General features: G+C 41.4%; 1 protein-coding gene across 1 annotated transcript in view; it reads right to left on the reverse strand.

Annotated features, from left to right (window-relative positions):
• The window catches only part of LOC120993837 (zona pellucida-like domain-containing protein 1), a 155,740-nt gene extending 133,833 nt beyond the window's left edge, over positions 1 to 21,907 (reverse strand). Inside the window, exon 1 of the mRNA XM_040422304.1 lies at positions 21,802 to 21,907. Within this exon, the coding sequence (XP_040278238.1) occupies positions 21,802 to 21,907 (106 nt within the window). The remainder of the gene's footprint in view (positions 1 to 21,801) is intronic.
• Between the last annotated feature and the right edge of the window lie 1,115 nt (positions 21,908 to 23,022).

Consider the following 23,022-nt stretch of genomic DNA (forward strand, 5'->3'; position numbering starts at 1 on the left):
ATAAACCCTGGAATGGAACCCTCCTCCATACTTGGGCCAGCAAGCTGAATAGACAGACAGTGACAATAGCACTGGGAGCCCCATTTAATCAATTCTCCAGTACTCCAATCAAAATTTGGGGAATGTTTCTTTAACCAGGGTAACCTCAAAACAACATCAGCAGATAAATTATGCAATACAAGTAATGAACCTTTCTCAGAATGAATAGCACCCACCATCATAACTAATTCAATAGTCTGTAAACCAATGTACCCTCCGGCCAATGGTGTGGAGTCAATTCCAGATACCGGAATGGGTTCAGATAATTTACGTACTATGGGACCGAGAGCAGAAAAGAATTCATAATTAACAAGATTTGCAGAGGACCCTGAATCAACAAACGCATGGCCAGTAACAACCCTTCCCTGTGAGGATAAACTTATAGGCTGTAGTAATCTACCACAGTTGTCTGGAAATACCTGTGCGTCTGAGTAAACTCCCCGAACTTCACTCAGACGCTGAAGTTTTCCACCTTCGTTTTTTTTAGGACAGGATCGTATCTGATGTGCAGGGCTGCCACAGTAGAAGCACAGACTGTTCTTTCGGCAATGCTCCGTCCGCTGCTAAGACGCCGCAGCGCCAATCTGCATAGGAACCTCGGATTCTTCAGGTGTTCTAGTATTACTGACAGAGGAAGAAAAAGAGGGATAGACACTGACAGACCTCTCACGCTTGCGTTCTCTTATACGCCTATCAAGGCAAATAGCCAAAGACATCGCATCTTCAAGGGAACCTGGGGTGGGATAATTAACTAACAGATCTTTTAGTTTGTCAGACAGACCCAGCCTGTAGTGAGACCTCAGGGCCGGATCGTTCCACCCGAAAGCAGTACACCATTTGCAGAACTCCGCACAGTACTCCTCCACAGGTCTCTTGCCTGGAGTAAGAGACAGAAGCTGACTCTCAGCATGAGCCGCCCTATCCGTCTCATCATATAACAAGCCCAGAGATGAAAAAAAACAATCAACCGAACATAATTCTGGGGAGTTAGGTGCCAGGGAAAATGCCCACTCTTGAGGATCTCCCTGTAACAAGGACATAATAATGCCCACCCTCTGAACTTCCGACCCAGAGGAGTGAAGCTTAAGACGAAAGTACAGTTTACAACTCTCCCATAATTTAACAAAATTTTTACGATTCCCAGATAACCTATCAGGAAGCTGAATCTTAGGTTCAACTGACCTAGGAGCACAAATGGTAGGGGTCTGAGACTCCTGCTGATAAACCCTCTGCGCTAAGTCTTGGAATAGCTGGACAACACCCTCCATCCTGTTGGCTAGGGCTAGCATGGGATCCATAACACCAGCACCCCCGTGGAGGAGGGAGAAACTTTTATGGCCAGTTATACTGTCACAACCGTAAGTAGGGACATGCACACACACTGTGAGCCCTAGTTTGAACCCAGCCAACTGACCCTGCCTACTTGCAGAACAAGTCCTAGGTGACAGGTCCACAACTGGTCGACGTTCCCTATACTGGTAAGTGCAGAGATACAATCCAAGTGCAAGCAGAACCGCAGGTACCTGTTCACACACAGGACACACAAACAACGCCAAGGGAAGTCGAGCCAGAAACATTCAAACCAGGAGATCGATACCAACAGAATCACAAAGCGGAAGGAGGGAGCAATAACAAGCCAAGGGTCAATAACGGACAGGGAGAAGGTACAGAATTGCTAAGCAGAGAGAGAGGTCAAGGTATAGCCGAAGTCAAATCCAAAAGCAACAGTTCAATACACACAGGTAGCAGAGCACAGCAAGGAAAACCTATAACTGGCAAAGGTGATTGCCAGTTGCAGCCTTAAATAGGGAGGTAATCACCTGAGCGCTGACATCACCTGGGGGCGTAGCTCTGGTGTTACCTAAGGGGGTGTGGTGATCGAGATGGGGCGTGGTCTATACATTGTGTGAGGGCGTGGCCTAAACGCTGAGTCACCAAGAGGCATGGCATAACAGCACGTCTGGCACCGCACTGCAGTGTCCGAGCCCCAGACTGCAGCGCTGGAGCTCGGACAGGCAAGTTGGTGACAATAACAATGTCATTTGGCACAATTGGCTAATAGGACATTTTTATTTTTCCTATTAATACACCCCAACAATGGCTGTGTGACAATGTAAATTTGCCGCAGAACGGCTAATAACACGTACTTATTTTTCCTATTAATACACCCAAAAATGGCTGTATAACAATGTTAGTTCACCGCAGAATGGTTAATAAGACGTATTTATTTTTCCTATTAATACACCCCAACAATGGCTGTATAACAATGCAAGTTCAGCGCAGAACGGCTAATAAGACATATTTATTTTTCCTATTAATACACCCCAAAAATGGCTGTATGATAATGTAAATTTACCACAGAGCGGCTAATAACAAGTACTTATTTTTCATTGGTATCATTTTGGAGTAAATGGCACTTTTTGATCGCTTGTTATTAAGTTTTTTCGGTGGCAACTAAGAATAAATTAGCAATTCTGCCCTTTTTTTTTATTTTTATTTTTTACAGCATTCACCGTAGGGGATAATTTGCATGATATTTATGTAGTCCGGGTCGTTACAGATGCGGCAATACCAAATTTATGGGGAATATTTATTTTTTTTTGCCCTTTTTTTTTTATTGGAAAAAAAAGTGTAATTTATGGGATTTTTTTATTGAATAAATGATTTTTTTTTACCACTTAATAGTCCCACAAGGGGACTATAAAAGATAGCTTTTTGATTGCTTTTAAAATGCAATGCGTAGAGAGGCGCAGTCTGCTGTAAATTGCTGAAGGCTGGTCTGAGGCCTACAGCAGACCCCAGGCAGCCTTCACACACATCGGCAACCCACGATCGCATTTTCAGGGTGCCGATGGGAGACAGAAAGAGTCCCCTCCCTCTGTCAGCACTTTACATGCGGCGGCCGCCATTGTCCGTGACACATAAAGTGTTAAACAGCCCGGATCGGCACTCCTGCCAGTCCGGGCTGTTAGAGCAGGGCCCCGGCTCTCATGTGAAAGCCGGGTCCTCGCTGCACGGGGGACCACCATAAAAAAGCAGCGGCCCAGCCTAAGGCCCCTTAGTGACCACCGTAAAAACACGTATGGGTGGTCACTAAGGGGTTAATACACCCCAACAATTGCTGTATGACAATGTAAATTCACAACAGAATGACTAATAAGATGTATTTATTTTTCCTATTAATACACCCCAAAAATGGCTGTATGACAATGTAAATTCACTGCAGAACGGCTAATACGTACTTATTTTTTCCTATTAATACACACCAAAACTGGTTGTATCACACAGCACTTGCACCCCAATAACAAACAAGGTTTGCTAGAATTACTGAAATATTATATAATGCAAACCTAAAAGCAGCAGTATAACAGCAATTTGGATCCCCAATTAGTGCGGCAAGGTCTATTGGAATCGTTCGTATTACCTAGGCTTTACACTCCACTATTGAACCCTGTTCACTGTCTATAGTGTGGAAAATGTCTCCCTATCCTATCCCTACATCTTTTCCTGAACTTCCAAATCGTTTTTTTTTTTTAGCAAAATAAAGTCTTTCCTAACACTGTCCCTAGCGCCTGTCACGTCTCTCCCTGCACTAAGTATACTGGAAAATTGAAGAAACCAAGATGGCTGAGGCTATTTATAAGGCTATGATATCACAGGGGCTGGCTGGCATGGCAGTGCGGCTGATCCCTCATTCCCAGAGTTCTTAGCTCCATGTTCTAACATGTGCAGCAGCCATTTTAGGAAAAAAGACTATTCATTACCATGAAGCATGAGGAAATTCGACTTCGGTGCGAATTGAAATTTTCCTGAAATTCGTATCGAATTCCACTTCGTCAACTTCGATTCGCTCATCTTTATCTCTAACATCTATCAGCTCCGTGATGTCATCATGGAGGAGTGGAAGAGGATTCCAGTGACAACCTGTGAAGCTCTAGTAAACTTCATGCCCAAGAGAGTTAAGGCAGTGCTAGAAAATAATGGTAGCAACACAAAATATTGACACTTTTTCGTCACAATTTGGCCATTTTCACTTAGGGGTGTACTCACTTTTGTTGCCAGCAGTTTAGACATTAATGACTGTGTGCTGAGTTATTTTGAAGGCACACCAAATTTACACAAGTTGTACACTGACTACTTTACATTGTATCAAAGTGTCATATCGTCAGTGTTTTCCCTTGAAAAGATTTAATAAAATATTTACAAAAATGTTATGTGAGATACTATATATATATATATATATTATATATATATATATAAAAAAGAAGAAAAAAAGTGGCAGCACCGTCTGATGCAAACAAGAGGGTGCAATTAGCCCAATATGGATATAAGCAAATCCGGTAAATAGAAGTCAAAAAGATGGGCAGCACTCCAAGAAGTAAAAAAGTACCCAAGCAGGACATGCAACGTTTCGGCTCTATGCTGGAGCCTTTCTCAAGCAGTGTATACAGACAAAGCGCCAAATATATATAGCAGTGTGCTAGTTCATAACAATTTACATAACATGTGTGGCCAATTTATAACCATTTAACAAAAATCATGTAATACAGTGCAACCACGTAATGGTAAAATATGACCAAGACTATCAATATCTCATGATCATATTGTATATAACAGTAATAAAAGTGCAATCAAAAAATATAACCCAGACATAAAAAATCATATATACACACATAATTGATATTGATGTCATCATCAGTGCCATGTGCAATCAATAATATAAAGTGCTATGTGCTTACTGGTGGGTATTGCAGACGGAGGGTGAAGGTGGAGTCAAGAGGCGAATGGCTACCATCCGTAGTGTCGCGTGCAGTCCGGCGTGCCTGAAGTGCAACTGCACATGTCAGAATGACGTGTGTTTCTCATTTCCAAATTCCACTGCCCTCATTACTATGCAGTTGCGCACTGTGACCTTGACGTCGAGTCAACCATTTTAGGTGTGGGAATAACACATAGATTATCGGGCGCATGCGCGTTAATGCCGGTCTGATACATACAGGATCCAGGTAGTATTACACATATTCGTGCAGTAAATTGAAACAAGTGGCTATGTGGGATCAGATGAAGGCTACCACAACATAGTAGAGGTGGAGTCTGCATCCGTGACTACCGATCAGTTGCGAGCCCACACGTTAGTGCAGAGTCACACTGTATCCATGATCCTGGCTCACTTATCACCATCCTTCAAGAGGGTTCTCCTCAAAATAATTCTCCTCAAATGAATAACAGAATATGACCAAGAAAAATAATGAACGCTAAAAGACAAACATCCTCTACACATTGTAACTAATGACTGCACGCCATTCCTTGATGCAGCCTCGAACTTCCTCTCTCCATACTCCGTGGCATACCATCTGTGATAAGGAATAAATAAAAAATATTAAAAAAGTGAAAATTCATAAAGAACATATACTTTGTCCAATACAAAAAAAATCACAAAAATACACAGGAACAGTACAACAAAGGCTGTCTGGGCATGCTGGGAGTTGTAGTTTTGCAACAGCTGGAGGCACACTTGTTTGGGAAACACTGGTTTAGAGTGCATTGCTCTTAGTATCTGAATATCGGATTTTACAGCAGACGGTCAATTTGGAAGATATACAGGGGGTGACATGTGCATCTTTTGATGTCACCTCCCTTTATACCTCGATTGACCATCAAAAGGGGCTACTTGCTGTTTCACACATGCTGGAGAGATCATCACTCACTCGTGAGGCTCAACATTTTATAGTATCCCTTTTGGAGATTGTTTTGAGGTTTAACTATTTTTTGTTTCAGGACTCTTAGTATATGCAAAAACAGGGCGTGGCGATGGGGTTCAATGTGGCCCCAACCTACGCCAATATTTTTATGTGTCGATTTGAGGAAGATGTCGTCTATGGAAGCCACCATTTCCAGCATGTTAGGGTGTGGTGGCGGTACATAGACGACATCTTCCTCATCTGGACTGGCACAGTTGAACAACCTTGCAGCTTTCATATGTTCCTCAATGGGATTGACAGTGCTCTCCAATTCACACTGGTGCACTCCCACACTGAAATGCAATTTTTGGACACTAACGTGATCCTGAGAGAGGGCAGGCTGCAGACAGAGCTGTTCACCAAGCCCACTGACAGGAACACGTTATTGACATACAGCAGTAATCACCCTAGACCAATGGTTAGATCTCTACCGTATTCGCAGTTTCTAAGGGTCAAACGTATAGTCTCAGACCCCGATGTGTTTGATAAAACTTTAGACACACTGATGAATAAATTCCATAGGCTGGGTTATCCAACCAAATTATTGCATGAAAAAAAGGAAATAGCCAGGAAACTAAATAGGGAAGACACTCTCATAAGGAAAACACAATACTCTAAAGCAGTAAGGATTCCTTTTATCTAGACGCACTCTGAGCAGAGCGCAGATATAGGGAATATCATCCGACGTCACTGGAATATATTAGGAGGCTGCCATAATACAATTGAGGAATTTCACTCTCCTCCATTGATGTCCTACCGAAGGTCCAGGAGTATAAAGGACCAACTGGTTAAGGCTGATGTGGGGACACTGAAAACAGCTAGACAGAAAACATTGACTACAATCAGTGTTGGATGTTTCCCTTGCCTGACATGTGTCAATTGCAAATATATTATAAAAGGTAAAACTTTTGTACACCCTCAGACGGGCATTGCACATCAGATACGTCATTACCTGACTTGCGACTCCAGCTAGGTTATCTATGTACCGTATATACTCGAGTATAAGACGAGTTTTTTGGCACATATTTTTGTGCTCAAAAAGCCCCCTCGTCTTATACTCGAGTCTAGGTCTGTATTATGGCAACTTACATTGCCATAATACAGACCATGACATGTTGGGGGCCGGAGAAGCTGTTACTTACCTTTACAGCTGCTCCGGTCAGCTCCCAGCACATCCGCGTGGCACCTCTGTTAAGCTCCCAGTAGGAGCGATTTGGCCGACCCAAAAATTATATGGCCGCGATTATATATGAAGGGGCCCCGCTCACATAACTGGCTTTGTGTGTAAAGTATTTTACTAGTGTGTGAAACAATCTCTTTCCTATTGATAACAGGTCCAGCCTCTGTACTCACTTTCACGATGAATGCACTGCAGCGAGCGGCCCGGCCGGCGCGTGACTGACGTCACTTAGTAACGCTCCTGCTTCCTGAAGTGGGAGGAGCGTAACTAAGTGACGTCAGTCACGCGCCGGCCAGCTCGCTCCCGCTCGCTGTAGTGCATTCACAGTGACAGTGAGTACAGAGGCTGGCCATGTTATCAATAGGAGAGAGCTTGTTTTACACACTAGTAAAATACTTTACACACAAAGCCAGTTATGTGCACAGTTTAGGACACATGAGGGGACACATAGGGCCATGAGGGGGACCAGCATAAGATGCTATATGTACCCTAGTCTTATACTCGAGTCAATAATTTTTCCCATTTTTTGGGGGTAAAATTAGGGGCCTCGTCTTATATTAGGGTCGGCTTATACTCGAGTATATACGGTACTTGTATGCCCGTGCAATTTGGTGTATGTTGGTGAGACGACCACTGATTTCAAGTCATGTCTCAACAATCATCAATGCACCATAAGGAAAAACAAACTCGATTTACCAGTTTCAAAGCACTTTGTTGAGTTTAAGCACACAGAGAGAGATATGAAGTGCTGTATTATTGATTTTGTACCAATGCCCAGGAGAGGTGGCAATAGAACCAGTCTTTTAAAAAAAAGGGAATTACAGTGGATTCATACACTGAATTCTCTAAAACCGCATGGTCTAAACGTTGACTATAAAATTGGAGCGATATAGGTTCCTGGCTTGCCCTTGTTCGGCAATTTTATTTGTTGTACTGTTCATGTGTATTTTTGAGATTTTTGGTATTGGACAAAGTATATGTTTTTTATGAATTTTCACTCTTAATATTTTTTATTTATTCCTCATCACAGATGGTATGCCACGGAGTATGGAGAGAGGAAGTTCGAGGCTGCATCAAGGAATGGCGTGCAGTCATTAGTTACAATGTGTAGAGGATGTTTGTCTTTTAGCATTCATTATTTTTCTTGTTCATATTCTGTTATTCACATGGAAGGTGGTTTTGAGGAGAACCCTCTTGAAGGGTGCTGACAAGTGGGCCAGGATCATGGATACAGTGTGACCCTGCACTAACGTATGGGCTCGCAACTGATCGGTGGTCACGGATGGAGACTCCACCTCTACTATGTTGTGGTAGCCTTCATCTGATCCCACATAGCCACTTGTTTCAATTTACTGCACGAATATGTGTAATACTACCTGGATCCTGTATGTATCAGACCGGCATTAACGCGCATGCGCCCGATAATCTATGTGTTATTCCCGCACCTAAAATGGTTGACTCGACATCAGGGTCACAGTGCGCAACTGCATAGTAATGAGGGCAGTGGAATTTGGAAATGAGAAACACACGTCATTCTGACATGCGCAGTTGCGCTTCAGGCACGCCGGACTGCACACGACACTACGGATGGTAGCCATTCGCCTCTTGACTCCTCCTTCACCCTCCGTCTGCAATACCCTCCAGTAACACATAGCACTTTATATTATTGATTGCACATGGCACTGATGATGACATCAATATCAATTATGTGTGTATATATGATTTTTTATGTCTGGGTTATATTTTTTGATTGCACTTTTATTACTGTTATATACAATATGATCATGAGATATTGATAGTCTTGGTCATATTTTACCATTACGTGGTTGCACTGTATTATTACATGATTTTTTGTCTGTATACACTGCTTGAGAAAGGCTCCAGCATAGAGCCGAAACGTTGCATGTCCTGCTTGGGTAAATAAAGATTTTTGTACTTTTTTACTTCTTGGAGTGCTGCCCATCTTTTTGACTATATATATATATATATATATATATATATATATATATATATACACACACACATACATACAGTATATATATATATATATATATACACACACACATACATACAGTATATATATATATATATATATATATAGTGCTAAAATACGACTATTCTAAAAAACAAATATATAGCACTATATTCAATATAGTGCTATATATTCGTATTTTAGTATAGTCGCCATTGTTCAGTGTTCACTTCAGTTTGAAAATCATGACTTCATATGGAAGAAAATGACGACTATTCTAAAAACGAATATATAGCACTATATTCTATGTTGCTATATATTCATTTTTAACACACGCCTGTATTGATTGCATATTACTCGATCATTACCTTCCCAATTTTCGAGTAAAAAAAAAGAATGTAGAATATAACGAATATTCGAAATCGCAAATATTCGATGAAATATCATGAATTTGACTATGACCCCTGCTGCTCATCACTACTAAAGGACTCTCAGACTATGAGGGATGAAAGTCTTTAGTCTGATGAAGCCATGATTGAACTTTCTGGCTCCAATTCTAAGTGTTATGTCTGGTGGAAACTAAAAACTGCTCATTTGCCCAATACTGTCTCTACAGTGAAGAATGATGTTGGCAGCATGATGCTGTAGGAATGCTTTTCATCGACTGGAAAAACAGACTGGTCAGAGTTGAGGGAAAGCTGAATGGAACAAAGTAGAGAGATATTCTTAATGAAAACATGACATAGCTAAGACAACACAGTCGTTCACATCCAGAGCCTTGACTTGAACCCAAACAAACATCTATGGAGAGACCTGAAAATGGCTGTCCATCGACGGTCCCCATCCAACCTGACAGGATTTGCAGAAATTGTCCAAATCCAGATATTAAAACCTTATGGCATCATAAGTACTGAGTAAAGGGTCTGAATACTTATTTAAATGCAATATTTTAGTTTCTCCTTTTCAATAAATTAGCAAAGATTTTGAACATTCTATATTCACTTTGTCATTATGGGGTATTGAGTGTAGAATGATGGGGAAAAACTTGATTTTTAATTTTTTAGCAGAAGGACGCAAATAACAAAATGTGTAAAAAATTAAAGGGTCTGACCTGAAGAATTACAATGCATTGTAAGTCAACGAATAGTTATAAAGTTACACAAAATTGTCTAGCCCTGTACGACATTTAGTCTGAGCCACTGTGATACATTTACACTTCTGGAATACAGGATTATTATATTTTCCCTATTGAGCACAGCTATATGGTAGAAGGTTCTATGGGAATTCAACATACAACATTATTTTTTTAAAGACTATGTAAATCATTAGAGAATCCATCATTAGCATTGAGCAAACTTGTTAATCATTTTAAGAAAATTTCAATAACAAGAATTTCTTTTATTTAATAAAAAGTGAAAAATAATTGAATACATTAAAAAGAGTAAGAAAGTCAAATTAAGAAATGTGCTTGACTGTATTCTTATGATCAGGCTGGGCCGGGGGGCAGAGGGGCCCATGCCCCCTGGGTCGATAGATGTTCAGGACTGCCATTTTCTGTGTGGCCCCTGAACTCAATTGTATCTGCGTCTACTGGATGCCAGAAGTGGACAGGTCTGCATTGCTGCATCATGGGACAGCACCAGGACAGATGAGTATAGACTGCACTCCCCTATTATCTCCATCTGCCCTAACCTTAATGCTAGCCCCTGACCCTAAAACTGACCCTTAACCCTAGTACTGACCTCAAACACTGAACCTAACCATAATGATGGCCCCCAACTCAAATACTGCCCGCTAACCCTAATACTGACCCTTAACCCTAGTACTGATGCTTAACCCTAATACTGACCCCTAACACTGACCCTAATACTGTCCCTAACCCTAATACTGACCCATAACCCTAATACCGACCCCTAACACTGACCCATAACCCTAATACCGACCCCTAACACTGACCCTAATAATGTCCCTAACCCCAATACTGGCCCCCAAACTCTATTACTGGCCCTAATACTGACTCCAAACTCAAATACTGACTAACTCCAATAATGGGCACTAACTCCAATGCCTCATTCACACGTCACACATCAGTGATCAGTGATTTTGAGCCAAAACCAGGAGTGGCTCTAAACACAGAACAGGCGCAGATCTTTCCATTATACCTTATCTCTGTGGAGGCTCCAATCCTGGTTTTGGCTCACAATCACAGATTTAAATCACTTATCAAAACACTGACGTGTGAATGAGGCTTAATACTATCCGTAATACTAACTCTAATACTGACTCTAACTGTAATACTGACCCTAATTCTGGCCCCCAATGCTAATACTACTCCAAACTCTAATACTGACCCCTTACCCTGATACTGACCCCTACCCCAAAACTGACTCTAACTGGTGCCTAACTCTAATATTGACACTAATCCTAATACTGACCATAATGCTAATTCTACGCCTAACCCTAATACTGGCCCCTAACTCTAATGCTATGCCTAACTCTAATACTAGTCCCTAAAACTAATACTGACCCCTAACTCTAATACAGACCCTAACCCCTATACTGCCCCCTTACGCTAATACTGGCGCCTTACTCTAATACTGACCCTACTAATGGCCCCAATATTGATCTTAATTCTAATACTGGCCCCTAAATCTAATGCTATGCCTAACTCTAATACTGACCCCTGATCCTAATCCGGAGATGTATTTGTATAATCTGAAATTAAAACATAATAACGTGATAGGGTAAAATGGCGGAATTCCATATAATAGCCAGTAGCTCTAAAAATGAATGACGTATGCATTTCATAGCCACACTGGCTCTATTATCAAGTCCAAATAAATGCATATTGTATAGATACAGATTACAGACTCTTGTATATATGGAGCGCTATATATATACAGGGGTCTGTATCTAAACAATATGCATTCATTTCAGCCTAATGAAGGAGCCAGAACAGCTCTGAAACGCGTAGTCTGTTTGTTTTTACTGCTAGTGACCTAGCTATTTTATGGAATTCTGGCATTTTAGTCTATTATGTTTTAATTTCAGAGAAAATTAGATTATACAAATACATCTGTGGGTTGGAACTTCCTGACATCACCGCTACAAAGGTTTTTTTTCTGCATTTCTAAACATTAGACACCGAACCCAGCAAGTTTTTCTGGTAACTGGCCCTGGGCTGCAGGTGTTGAAAGGACCTGAGGTGTTATTTATGTGGGAATGCATGTTGTTCCCTGTTGCACAACTGTATAAGGTAAGTGGACTTTTAAAATGGCAGACCGCTTCACGTAACGTTCTCAGTCAGATGTTTCAGTGCAGCAAGGGAAGGGGACTGAGTGACTCATTTATCGCATGACACTGAATACTGAGAAATGCAATGCTTTTCTGTGGACAGCTTTATCTAGGCCTATCAATAGAACAATAGAGCTTTTGTACTGTTATCCTAATTCTACAATCTACTGTTATACTAATAAATAACATATTTCCCTCACAGCAGCAATAAAATAGCAATATCTATCTATATAGGAGTTTTATCTCTCTGTGCTGACTGCTACAGAGTTTTGTATATAATTTTCAGTGACACAGTACTAGTAAAATGAAAAAGAAAAATAGCTAAGCATTCGTTAAAAAATAGTTTTCTATGGATATTGAGTTTTAAAAAAATATCCCTTTCTAACTGTAGATATTTATATGTGCCCATTAGTCTCCATGCAGTGTTTACAATGTTCCCTCTGTTTATGCTCTGTGTGCCTTATATTCAGGGCGGATTAAGTGCATGATAGGCCCGGGGCTGTCTACCCAACTCGGGTCCCCCCCACCGCCCATTTTAGTTTTTTTGGCCTAGGTGCAGCTCTGTACTATCTGAGTGATTGGGGCTGAGCTGCAATACCAAGCACAGTGCTATCAAATGGACAGAGCTGTGCTGTGAGCAAAGAGGCTGCGGCGCTCACTTTAATATCGCGGTCTCCTCAAACAGCTGATTGGTGGGGGTTGCCAGGAGTCAGACCCCCACCATCTCATAACTCTGAGTACAGATTTCATAGATGTTACCTGCAGTCCTATGTAACACCCCACATAACACAGTGAATTAAGTGTTATCTGTGGTGTTACATAGGACTGCATGGAACATCTACTACATTATCTGCACACAGAAAGTTATCACGGTTATCTGGGCTGTTACATAAGACTGCAGGTGACAAATAAAAAAAATTGTTGCCAAATTTATAATACATGCAATTATGATTAAAGAAAAGACTTGGAGGAGAAGATGAGACGCAGGTCACAGTGGTGAGCCAGCTCTACATATAGCGGAATACAGCACCACATACCTCTTACATCCAGTGACATCTCCTGTCATGTAGCTCTTCTCTTTCCTCTTCTTCTCCGTTTGACCCAGATCACCATGACAAATTCTTTCAGCCGCATCTCGTCTCTGCAGAGTTTGTTACACAGACACGTTAGATTTCTCATAATTGGGGTCATTTATCAAACTGGTGTAAAGTACAACTGGCTTAGTTGCCCATAGCAATTAATTAGATTCCACCTTTAATTTTCCAAAGGAGCTGTTAAAAATGAAAGGTGAAATCTGTTGCTATGGTGGGTAACTAACCCAGTTCTACTTTACACCAGTTTGATAAATTACCCCAAAGGTCCCTATAGTGTCTACAGCAATTATAATGTCCCCTAGACTGCCTCCAGTAATAATAACACCCTATATTGTGCTCTAGGAAATAATGCCTATATAGTGTCCCCAAAAATAATGTCCCCTAATAGAAACGCCCTCACACTACTCCCATATAGTAATTTCCCCCACATAGTAATTTCCCCCACACTACCTCCATATAATAATTTCCCCCACACTGCCCCATATAGTAATTTTCCCCACACTGCCCCATATTGTAATTTCCCCCACACTGCCCCATATAGTAATTCCCCCCACACTGCCTCATATGGTAATTTCCCCCACACTACACCCATATAGAATTTTCCCCCACACTGCCCCATATAGTAATTTCCCCCTCACTGCCCCATATAGTAATTTCCCCCACACTACCCCCATATAGTAATTTCCCCCACACTACACCATATAGTAATTTCCCCCCAAACTGCCCCATTTAGTAATTCCCCCCGCACTACCCCATATAATAATTTCCCCCACACTGTCCCCATATAGTAATTTCCCCCACACTGCCCCTATGAAATAATTTGCCCCCACACTGCCCCCCATGAAGTAACTTGCCCCCACACTGCACCCCATGAAGTAATTTGCCCCCACACTGCATTCCCATGAAATAGAAACGCCCTCACACTACTCCCATATAGTAATTTCCCCCACACTGCCCCCATATAGTAATTTCCCCCACACTACCTCCATATAATAATTTCCCCCACACTACCCACATATAGTAATTTCCCCCACACTGCCCCATATAGTAATTTCCCCCACACTGCCCCATATAGTAATTTCCCCCACACTACCCCATATAGTAATTTCCCTAGACTACATCCATGTAGTATTTTCTCCCACACTGCCCCATATAGTAATTTCCCCCCATGCCCCATATAGTAATTTCCCCCACACTACCCCATATAGTAATTTCCCCCACACTGCCCCATTTAGTAATTTCCCCCACACTGCCCCATTTAGTAATTTCCCCCACACTGCCCCATTTAGAAATTTCCCCCGCACTACCCCCATATAGTAATTTCCCCCGCACTACCCCCATATAGTAATTTCCCACACACTGTCCCCATATAGTAATTTCCCCCACACTGCCCCTATGAAATAATTTGCCCCCACACTGCACTTCCATTAAATAATTTGCCCCCACACTGCCCCCATGAAGTAACTTGCCCCCACACTGCACCCATGAAGTAATTTGCCCCCACACTGCATTCCCATGAAATAGAAACACCCTCACACTACTCCCATATAGTAATTTCCCCCACACTGCCCCATATAGTAATTTCCCCCACACTACCTCCATATAATAATTTCCCCCACACTACCCCCATATAGTAATTTCCCCCACACTGCCCCATATAGTAATTTCCCCCACACAGCCCCATGAAGTAATTTGCCCCCACACTCCACTCCCATGAAATAATTTGCCCTCACACTACACTCCCATGAAATAATTTCCCCCCACACTGCACTTCCATTAAATAATTTCCCCCCACACTGCCCCCATGAAGTAATTTGCCCCCACACTGCACCCCATGAAGTAATTTGCCCCCACACTGCACTCCCATGAATTAATTTGCCCCCACACTGGCGCCCATAAAGTAATTTGCCCGAAACACTGAACCCCATGAAGTAATGTGCCCCCACGCTGCACCCCCTGAAGTAATTTGCCCCCACACTGCCCCATGAAGTGATTTGCCCCCACACTGCACCCCCTTAAGTATTTTGCCCCCACACTGCCCACCATTAAGAATTTGCCCCCACACTGCACCCCCTGAAGTGATTTGCCCCCACACTGCCTCCATGAAGTAATTTGCCCCAAGTAATAATCTGCCCCACATGAAGTGATTTGCCCCTATTTAATTATCTGCCTCCCTGAACTGATTTGCTACCACACTGCCCTATGTCCTTCTTTGCCACCCCCCCCCCCCCCCCCAAAGTTGGCACACACAGAAACAATTTTTTTTTTAAAGCAAATACTTACCTGTGTCTGGCATGTGAGGCAGGCACGCATTCTTCATTGTCCTGCATCACTCCCGGCACAGGCGCGTGATGATGTCATCACGGACGCCTGCGCCGGGATTTCACTACTGCATAGGCCTCAGGCCTACTAGGCCTGAAGCCTATGGCAGTGATTGGCGGCGGGGCAGGGAAACATTTCGCTTCCGTTCCCCACAGCAGTTTGTGGGCGTTCGGGTCGGCGTTGGGCCGCCACTGCTTATATTCTTATAAAAAGCAATCCTATTCATATGTAAATCACCTCTGTCAGGAGCCCAAGGGGTTGTCCCACGATCTCCTGGAGCCCAGCACCGCCCATCGATCTGGAGCCCAGCACCGCCTACTACTTAATTTATTCACTGCACTATCCTGACATCATGTAATCTCTGCTCCGTAGTCTTGCACAGGCGCAGTGGACACTGTAGTCTGCGCCCATGCGGACTACTGGCACCGGCTTCAACTTGCCGGCTCCCTGCGCATCCCCGATCGGACCGGAAAAGTTTATTTCTCTGCGCAAGTCGGTCCTGGGCAGAGGAATCTTATGGCAGCAATCGATCCTTTGACAATTTTGACCGACTTGCGCAGAGAAAGAAAGTATTTTCCGGTCCGATCGGGGTGCGCAGGGAGCCGGCGCATGCACAGTGGGCAAGTTGAAGCCGGTGCCAGTAGTCCGCACGGGTGCAGACTACAGTGTCCACTGCGCCTGTGCAAGATTACGGAGCAGAGATTACATGACATCAGGATAGTGCAGTGAATAAATTAAGTAGTAGGCGGTGCTGGGCTCCAGGAGATCGTGGGACAACCCCTTGGGCTCCTGACAGAGGTTATTTACATATGAATAGGATCGCTTTTTATAAGAATATAAGGCACACAGAGCTTAAACAGAGGGATCATTGTAAACACTGCATGAAGACTAACGGGCACATATAAATATCTACATATCATTAATCCTGGTGACAGAATCCCTTTAAGAAAAATAGAGATGAGCGAAGCTATGAAAAATTTGATTCGGCTGCTTCGCTGAATTTCACAAAGAAATACAAAGCGCATTTATTTGTATCTGGCGGGCGCAATGACAGAGAACGGCAATTGCACTGTTCCCTGTCATTGAACCCCTCAGATGCTGCGTTCATTGCTGATTGTGGTATCTGAGGCTGCCATTTAGGCTTTGCCCGGCCAGCGCGCCGGCATGGTGATGTCATGTGTCACCCCGCGCAAGATTTCTTCAATCAAGATGGCAGCGATAGCCTTTTCGTGTGCAAATGGATGAGGTGAGTATGTTTTATTTTTTTTTTACTTCCATTTCAGGGAAAATTGATTCACAAAGCGTACGGAAATTTGGCTTTGTGGCAAATTAAATTGGTTTTCTGGTATACATCCAGTACATAAGGAATCAGTACAAGTCACTCATATATAGGATAGGTTCCCCTTCATTTCATCAAAGGTGAACCTTCAATGTAATATTGTGCTATTTATTTTTTGTAATCCATCATATCTAGAATTTTTGCATGTAGTTCTATAAAGGCAGTTTGTTGATGAATGCCATTTCAATTATAACCACTGTTTTTGAAGAAAGTGCTTCTATATCTCCTGTCAACATCTGCAGTAAATTATTATAATTTTATTGGTTTAAACTGAATCTACCAGATGAAAAGCCCAAAGCAAGATGAAATGCAGAGTTCAAACACACATATGTTAAATACATTTATAAAATATTTTACTTTTGATTTAATTAAGCAAGAATTTGTGGCAACTTAAAAGATAGATGAAAAGCACAGAGAGAAAAAGAAAAAAAAATGCATCACAGTTTACTCTCTTTTATTTCCTGACCTATTTTTCAATTGCAAAGGAAGAGAGTGATAGTTATACTCTTTGTTATATTTAACAGAATGTTTTCCAATTTCATGTCTTATGTTACACTTTTTTTTTAAAAGATTCTTTCACATAAGCAAAATATTTAATGAAATGAACACAATTTTTAATTAGTATCTTAATCTGAACAGTCTCTAGCATGTTTGTTTCTTGATCTATCTTTTGTCTTTTCATGGAAACAAGTAATACCATCCTTAGCTATATGTTATATCCTTAGCTTTATTATTAGACCTTGGGCTGTTTTGATTTGTTTAACCCTCAATATGTTTATATCAACCAACCAAATACAAGATTAACAGCCTACCTGACGATTCTAGCACTGCATTTCTGGAATTATACCTACACAATACATGTGGACATGTTACATGGCAGTACAATGGTTTGGATGAACACAGGTAAAATGTTCAGTTATATACTCATTAGCTGAATCTCTCAGGCACCCTGGTGTATGTTTTTTTTTTTTTGTTCTGTGACCTGCCCCGGTTGTGCAACATGCTTTGCATGAGTCTGCTTAGATTCTGTCTGTGTCCTGTGTTTGCTATAACAGGTAGTGTCAGAAATGTGTCTTAGCAACTTTGTGAGCTTCTAGTGCTTTCTTCAGACTCCTTGCACTCCTGCTGATCAGCTGCTTGAAAAGGCTGTGGTGCTCCTTAGAGCCAAGTGGCCTCCTCACAGCAAACCAAGTACAGCAGAGGACATTGTATAGCGACTAGGATTGGTATTGCATAGGAATGAGTTGCAATATGACCGATGACCATGACATCACTGACCTAGGAAGAGTATAAATCATTCATCTAAAGCATATTACACATATTTGCTCAACTCATTCTACTGAGACAGCACAGTTTGGTGTAATGCCGGTTTTGTATATCTTCCTCTATTGACAGTATATTAAATAGAGACTTAAAGTTTACTTATAGTATTAGAATATATTGCACTATTTAGATTATAGTGAGGTATAATTAAAGACAATTAAATATGTTTCCATTTCAAACAACAGGGTTCAAACAGTTGTTAACACCACATAGACGCCAAGTAAGCTTATTCATATGTAGCAAACAATACACTGCGTGCAGAATTATTAGGCAAATGAGTATTTTGACCACATCATCCTCTTTATGCATGTTGTCTTACTCCAAGCTGTATAGGCTCGAAAGCCTACTACCAATTAAGCATATTAGGTGATGTGCATCTCTGTAATGAGAAGGGGTGTGGTCTAATGACATCAACACCCTATATTAGGTGTGCATAATTATTAGGCAACTTCCTTTCCTTTGGCAAAATGGGTCAAAAGAAGGACTTGACAGGCTCAGAAAAGTCAAAAATAGTGAGATATCTTGCAGAGGGATGCAGCACTCTTAAAATTGCAAAGCTTCTGAAGCGTGATCATCGAACAATCAAGCGTTTCATTCAAAATAGTCAACAGGGTCGCAAGAAGCGTGTGGAAAAACCAAGGCGCAAAATAACTGCCCATGAACTGAGAAAAGTCAAGCATGCAGCTGCCAAGATGCCACTTGCCACCAGTTTGGCCATATTTCAGAGCTGCAACATCACTGGAGTGCCCAAAAGCACAAGGTGTGCAATACTCAGAGACATGGCCAAGGTAAGAAAGGCTGAAAGACGACCACCACTGAACAAGACACACAAGCTGAAACGTCAAGACTGGGCCAAGAAATATCTCAAGACTGATTTTTCTAAGGTTTTATGGACTGATGAAATGAGAGTGAGTCTTGATGGGCCAGATGGATGGGCCCGTGGCTGGATTGGTAAAGGGCATAGAGCTCCAGTCCGACTCAGACGCCAGCAAGGTGGAGGTGGAGTACTGGTTTGGGCTGGTATCATCAAAGATGAGCTTGTGGGGCCTTTTCGGGTTGAGGATGGAGTCAAGCTCAACTCCCAGTCCTACTGCCAGTTTCTGGAAGACACCTTCTTCAAGCAGTGGTACAGGAAGAAGTCTGCATCCTTCAAGAAAAACATGATTTTCATGCAGGACAATGCTCCATCACACGCGTCCAAGTACTCCACAGCGTGGCTGGCAAGAAAGGGTATAAAAGAAGAAAATCTAATGACATGGCCTCCTTGTTCACCTGATCTGAACCCCATTGAGAACCTGTGGTCCATCATCAAATGTGAGATTTACAAGGAGGGAAAACAGTACACCTCTCTGAACAGTGTCTGGGAGGCTGTGGTTGCTGCTGCACGCAATGTTGATGGTGAACAGATCAAAACACTGACAGAATCCATGGATGGCAGGCTTTTGAGTGTCCTTGCAAAGAAAGGTGGCTATATTGGTCACTGATTTGTTTTTGTTTTGTTTTTGAATGTCAGAAATGTATATTTGTGAATGTTGAGATGTTATATTGGTTTCACTGGTAAAAATAAATAATTGAAATGGGTATATATTTGTTTTTTGTTAAGTTGCCTAATAATTATGCACAGTAATAGTCACCTGCACACACAGATATCCCCCTAAAATAGCTAAAACTAAAAACAAACTAAAAACTACTTCCAAAAATATTCAGCTTTGATATTAATGAGTTTTTTGGGTTCATTGAGAACATGGTTGTTGTTCAATAATAAAATTAATCCTCAAAAATACAACTTGCCTAATAATTCTGCACTCCCTGTACATTGACATTAGAGATGCACAAATCGAATCCCACAAAGTGGAATTCAATCCAAATTTCAGGATAAATTCGATTCGGCTAGAAGCCGAATTTCCTCTTGCTTTGTGTCAGCGAATCAATTTAACCTGAAATAGTATAAAAAACAAAAAAATTCAAACTTACCTCCTCCATTTGCTCTTAAAGGCTCAAACTTAGCGTCTCCATTTGCTCGCGACGGGCCGCCAGCCTCCATCTTACTTGAAGATCTTGGCTGCGCAAGATTACATCATCACGCCGGCCAGCGTGATGATGTCATATGTCACCACGCCAGCCGGCGTGATGAAGTAATCTCGCACCGCACAGGTTTTTAGCCAAGATCTTCAAGAAAGATGGCGACGGTCGGCCCGTCGCGAGCAAATGGAGGTGGTAAGTTTGATTTAATTTTTATTGTTAATTTTACACTCAGATGCCGCAATCATATATGAACACGGCATCTGAGGGGTACAGTGATTGGGGCGGCATTATCGCAGCTCCCTGTCATTGCACCCGCTACTTACAAAAAAATGCACTTCGTGACAAATTAATTAGTCACAACAAGAATATTTGGGTGAAGTTCGGCGAATCAGCCAAATCGAATTTTTGGGGAAATTCGCTCATCTCTAATTGACATCTAAGGGCTTGTTTACATCACCGTTATGGATTCCGTCATTGTTTTCTGTTATAACATGGTTATAACGGAAGATAACGGAATCCATAAGATGGAAGTCAAAACCGAAGCCTATATTCCATTTTCATCCGTCATAAAAGAAGTCTATAGAAGTCTATAGGCAATAATAACGGATCCGTCTGGTTCCCGTTATGCAAGACAGAAAACAAAGTCCTGTTGAGAGGACTTTTTTTCTATTCTGCATAACGGAAACCAGACGGATCCGTTATTATTTCCCATAGACTTCTATTATGACGGAAAGCAAAACAGAATGCCTTTTAAAGGCTTCTGTTTTGCATTCCGTCATAATTGAAGTCTTTGGGCAGCATAATGTATCCGTCCTAGTTCCCTTTAGGCAGGACTGGACTCCTTCGGTCTTATGGATTCCGTTATTTTTAATTATAACCATGTTATAACGGAAAACAATGACGGAATTCATAATGTTGATGTGAACAAGCCCTAATATTTTATATATCAATCATTTCAATGACATGAAACAAATTAAACAGCCACTTTTCATAAAAATGTTGATATGTCATAGAGACATATCAACATTTTTGATCGGTAGGGGTCTGAGACCCCTATCGATTGTTAGAATGAGGAAAGAGAAGCGCTCACATACCACGCTCTGTCTCTTCACTGCTTTTCGCTCTCTCCTCATTCTAGCAATCAGTGCGGTCTTAGCACTCAGACCCCCATCTATCAGAACCATTGATCAGTCTCTGACATCAAAGGTTTATGAAAACTCAGTGACTCTTTAAGTGTCAAGTTAAAGTTTTCTATAATCTGCCTGTCAAAAGCAATTTTAGAAGCAGAATAAAATAAAAACATCCCCAAATTTACACAGGGAAAACAAATTGAAAGAAATTACCAGTCATTTTCAAACTGCATTTTAACTTTACTGTTCCCAAGCCTCCTGACATTAAGTACAGCAAATATATTTAAACATTACAGTTTAAGTGCATAGATTAACCAATCAATAGCATTAAATATCTCTTACCTGGAAATCTGCTATGTTGACTAGCATCACAGTTGTATCCATTAAACTGTGTACCCACTGGTAACATGTAAACTGACAACAGCAGTAACAACCATATCGATTCCATGGCCAAGCCTAGGCAATAAATACAAAGATAAGAGTTACGCAATGTTATTCAGTAGAATTTGAATAACTGAAAATATATTACTACTTAGGGAATGTGTCATCAGAAAATGACCTATTGTTTAAATCATGTTTTTATATCTAACATGTTTTGAGATAATTTTTGATCATGTTATTTTTTTATTTTCCATGCCAATATCTAGATTTAAACAAAAACCATAAATTCCTGCAGTTTTTTGCACTGGCCACTAGGGCTAATAATAGGTTACACTTTTAGGTCTGTACAGATCACTTTAGTGAAGTTGCCTGCTTATCTGTCATTGTAATCCTGCTTGTAATGATATCACCTAAGTGTGTACATAAGACAGGATCCACCATTAACAATAGGTGACCTAGAAAACTGTCCCATAGAAGTCAATGCGGTCCATTCATGACCATTGTGTCTATAGCCCATGGTGGCTGCTCTAAAAAATTTTTTTAATGCTTTCTAAATGCTGTTAAGAACAGTTCAGGCAAGATGGTCGCCCACATAATCATGTCCATGAAATAGAATAAAATAATTTTATAATCAGAAAATAAAAACAGATCAGAAAAAATGATGTGTTGCTATCTGGTTTTAACCGGCAGATAAAATTTCTGGTGGCGCATTTCTTTTAAATGATTTTTCATGAGCCGCCAGAGATAAAGGCTACAGATTAAGCTATCAGGGCAGCTCTCTGAAGAATCTTGTTGAAATGCAGAAACAACAGTGTAAAAATGCAGTGAAACATAGCTGGAGAAGACAAAAATCAGCTGAAATATGATTTTGAATCCAAGTTAAGTAGTAAGTAAGATCCGTCTTTGTACAGCATTCAAATGTATGGGCTCCGCAAAGGTGAAATCCATTATCTCCGAAGTTGCACGAGACTTCTTTGAATAACTTCAGACTTCAATTATTCAACTTGAAAGCAATTTGAAGCAACTGGGATTTGAAGGCGGCTTTGGTACCCAGATACCAGTAGGTACTGAAGCCGACTTTGGATCCCAGTTTTAAATTTGTCTTCGAGACTTCGGAGATAACAAATTTCCCCTTCGGCGGAGCCCATACATTTGAATGCTGTATGGAGACGAATCTCAGTA

This window comes from Bufo bufo, chromosome 3, assembly GCF_905171765.1.
Source record: "Bufo bufo chromosome 3, aBufBuf1.1, whole genome shotgun sequence".
In the NCBI taxonomy this organism is placed as follows: domain Eukaryota; kingdom Metazoa; phylum Chordata; class Amphibia; order Anura; family Bufonidae; genus Bufo; species Bufo bufo.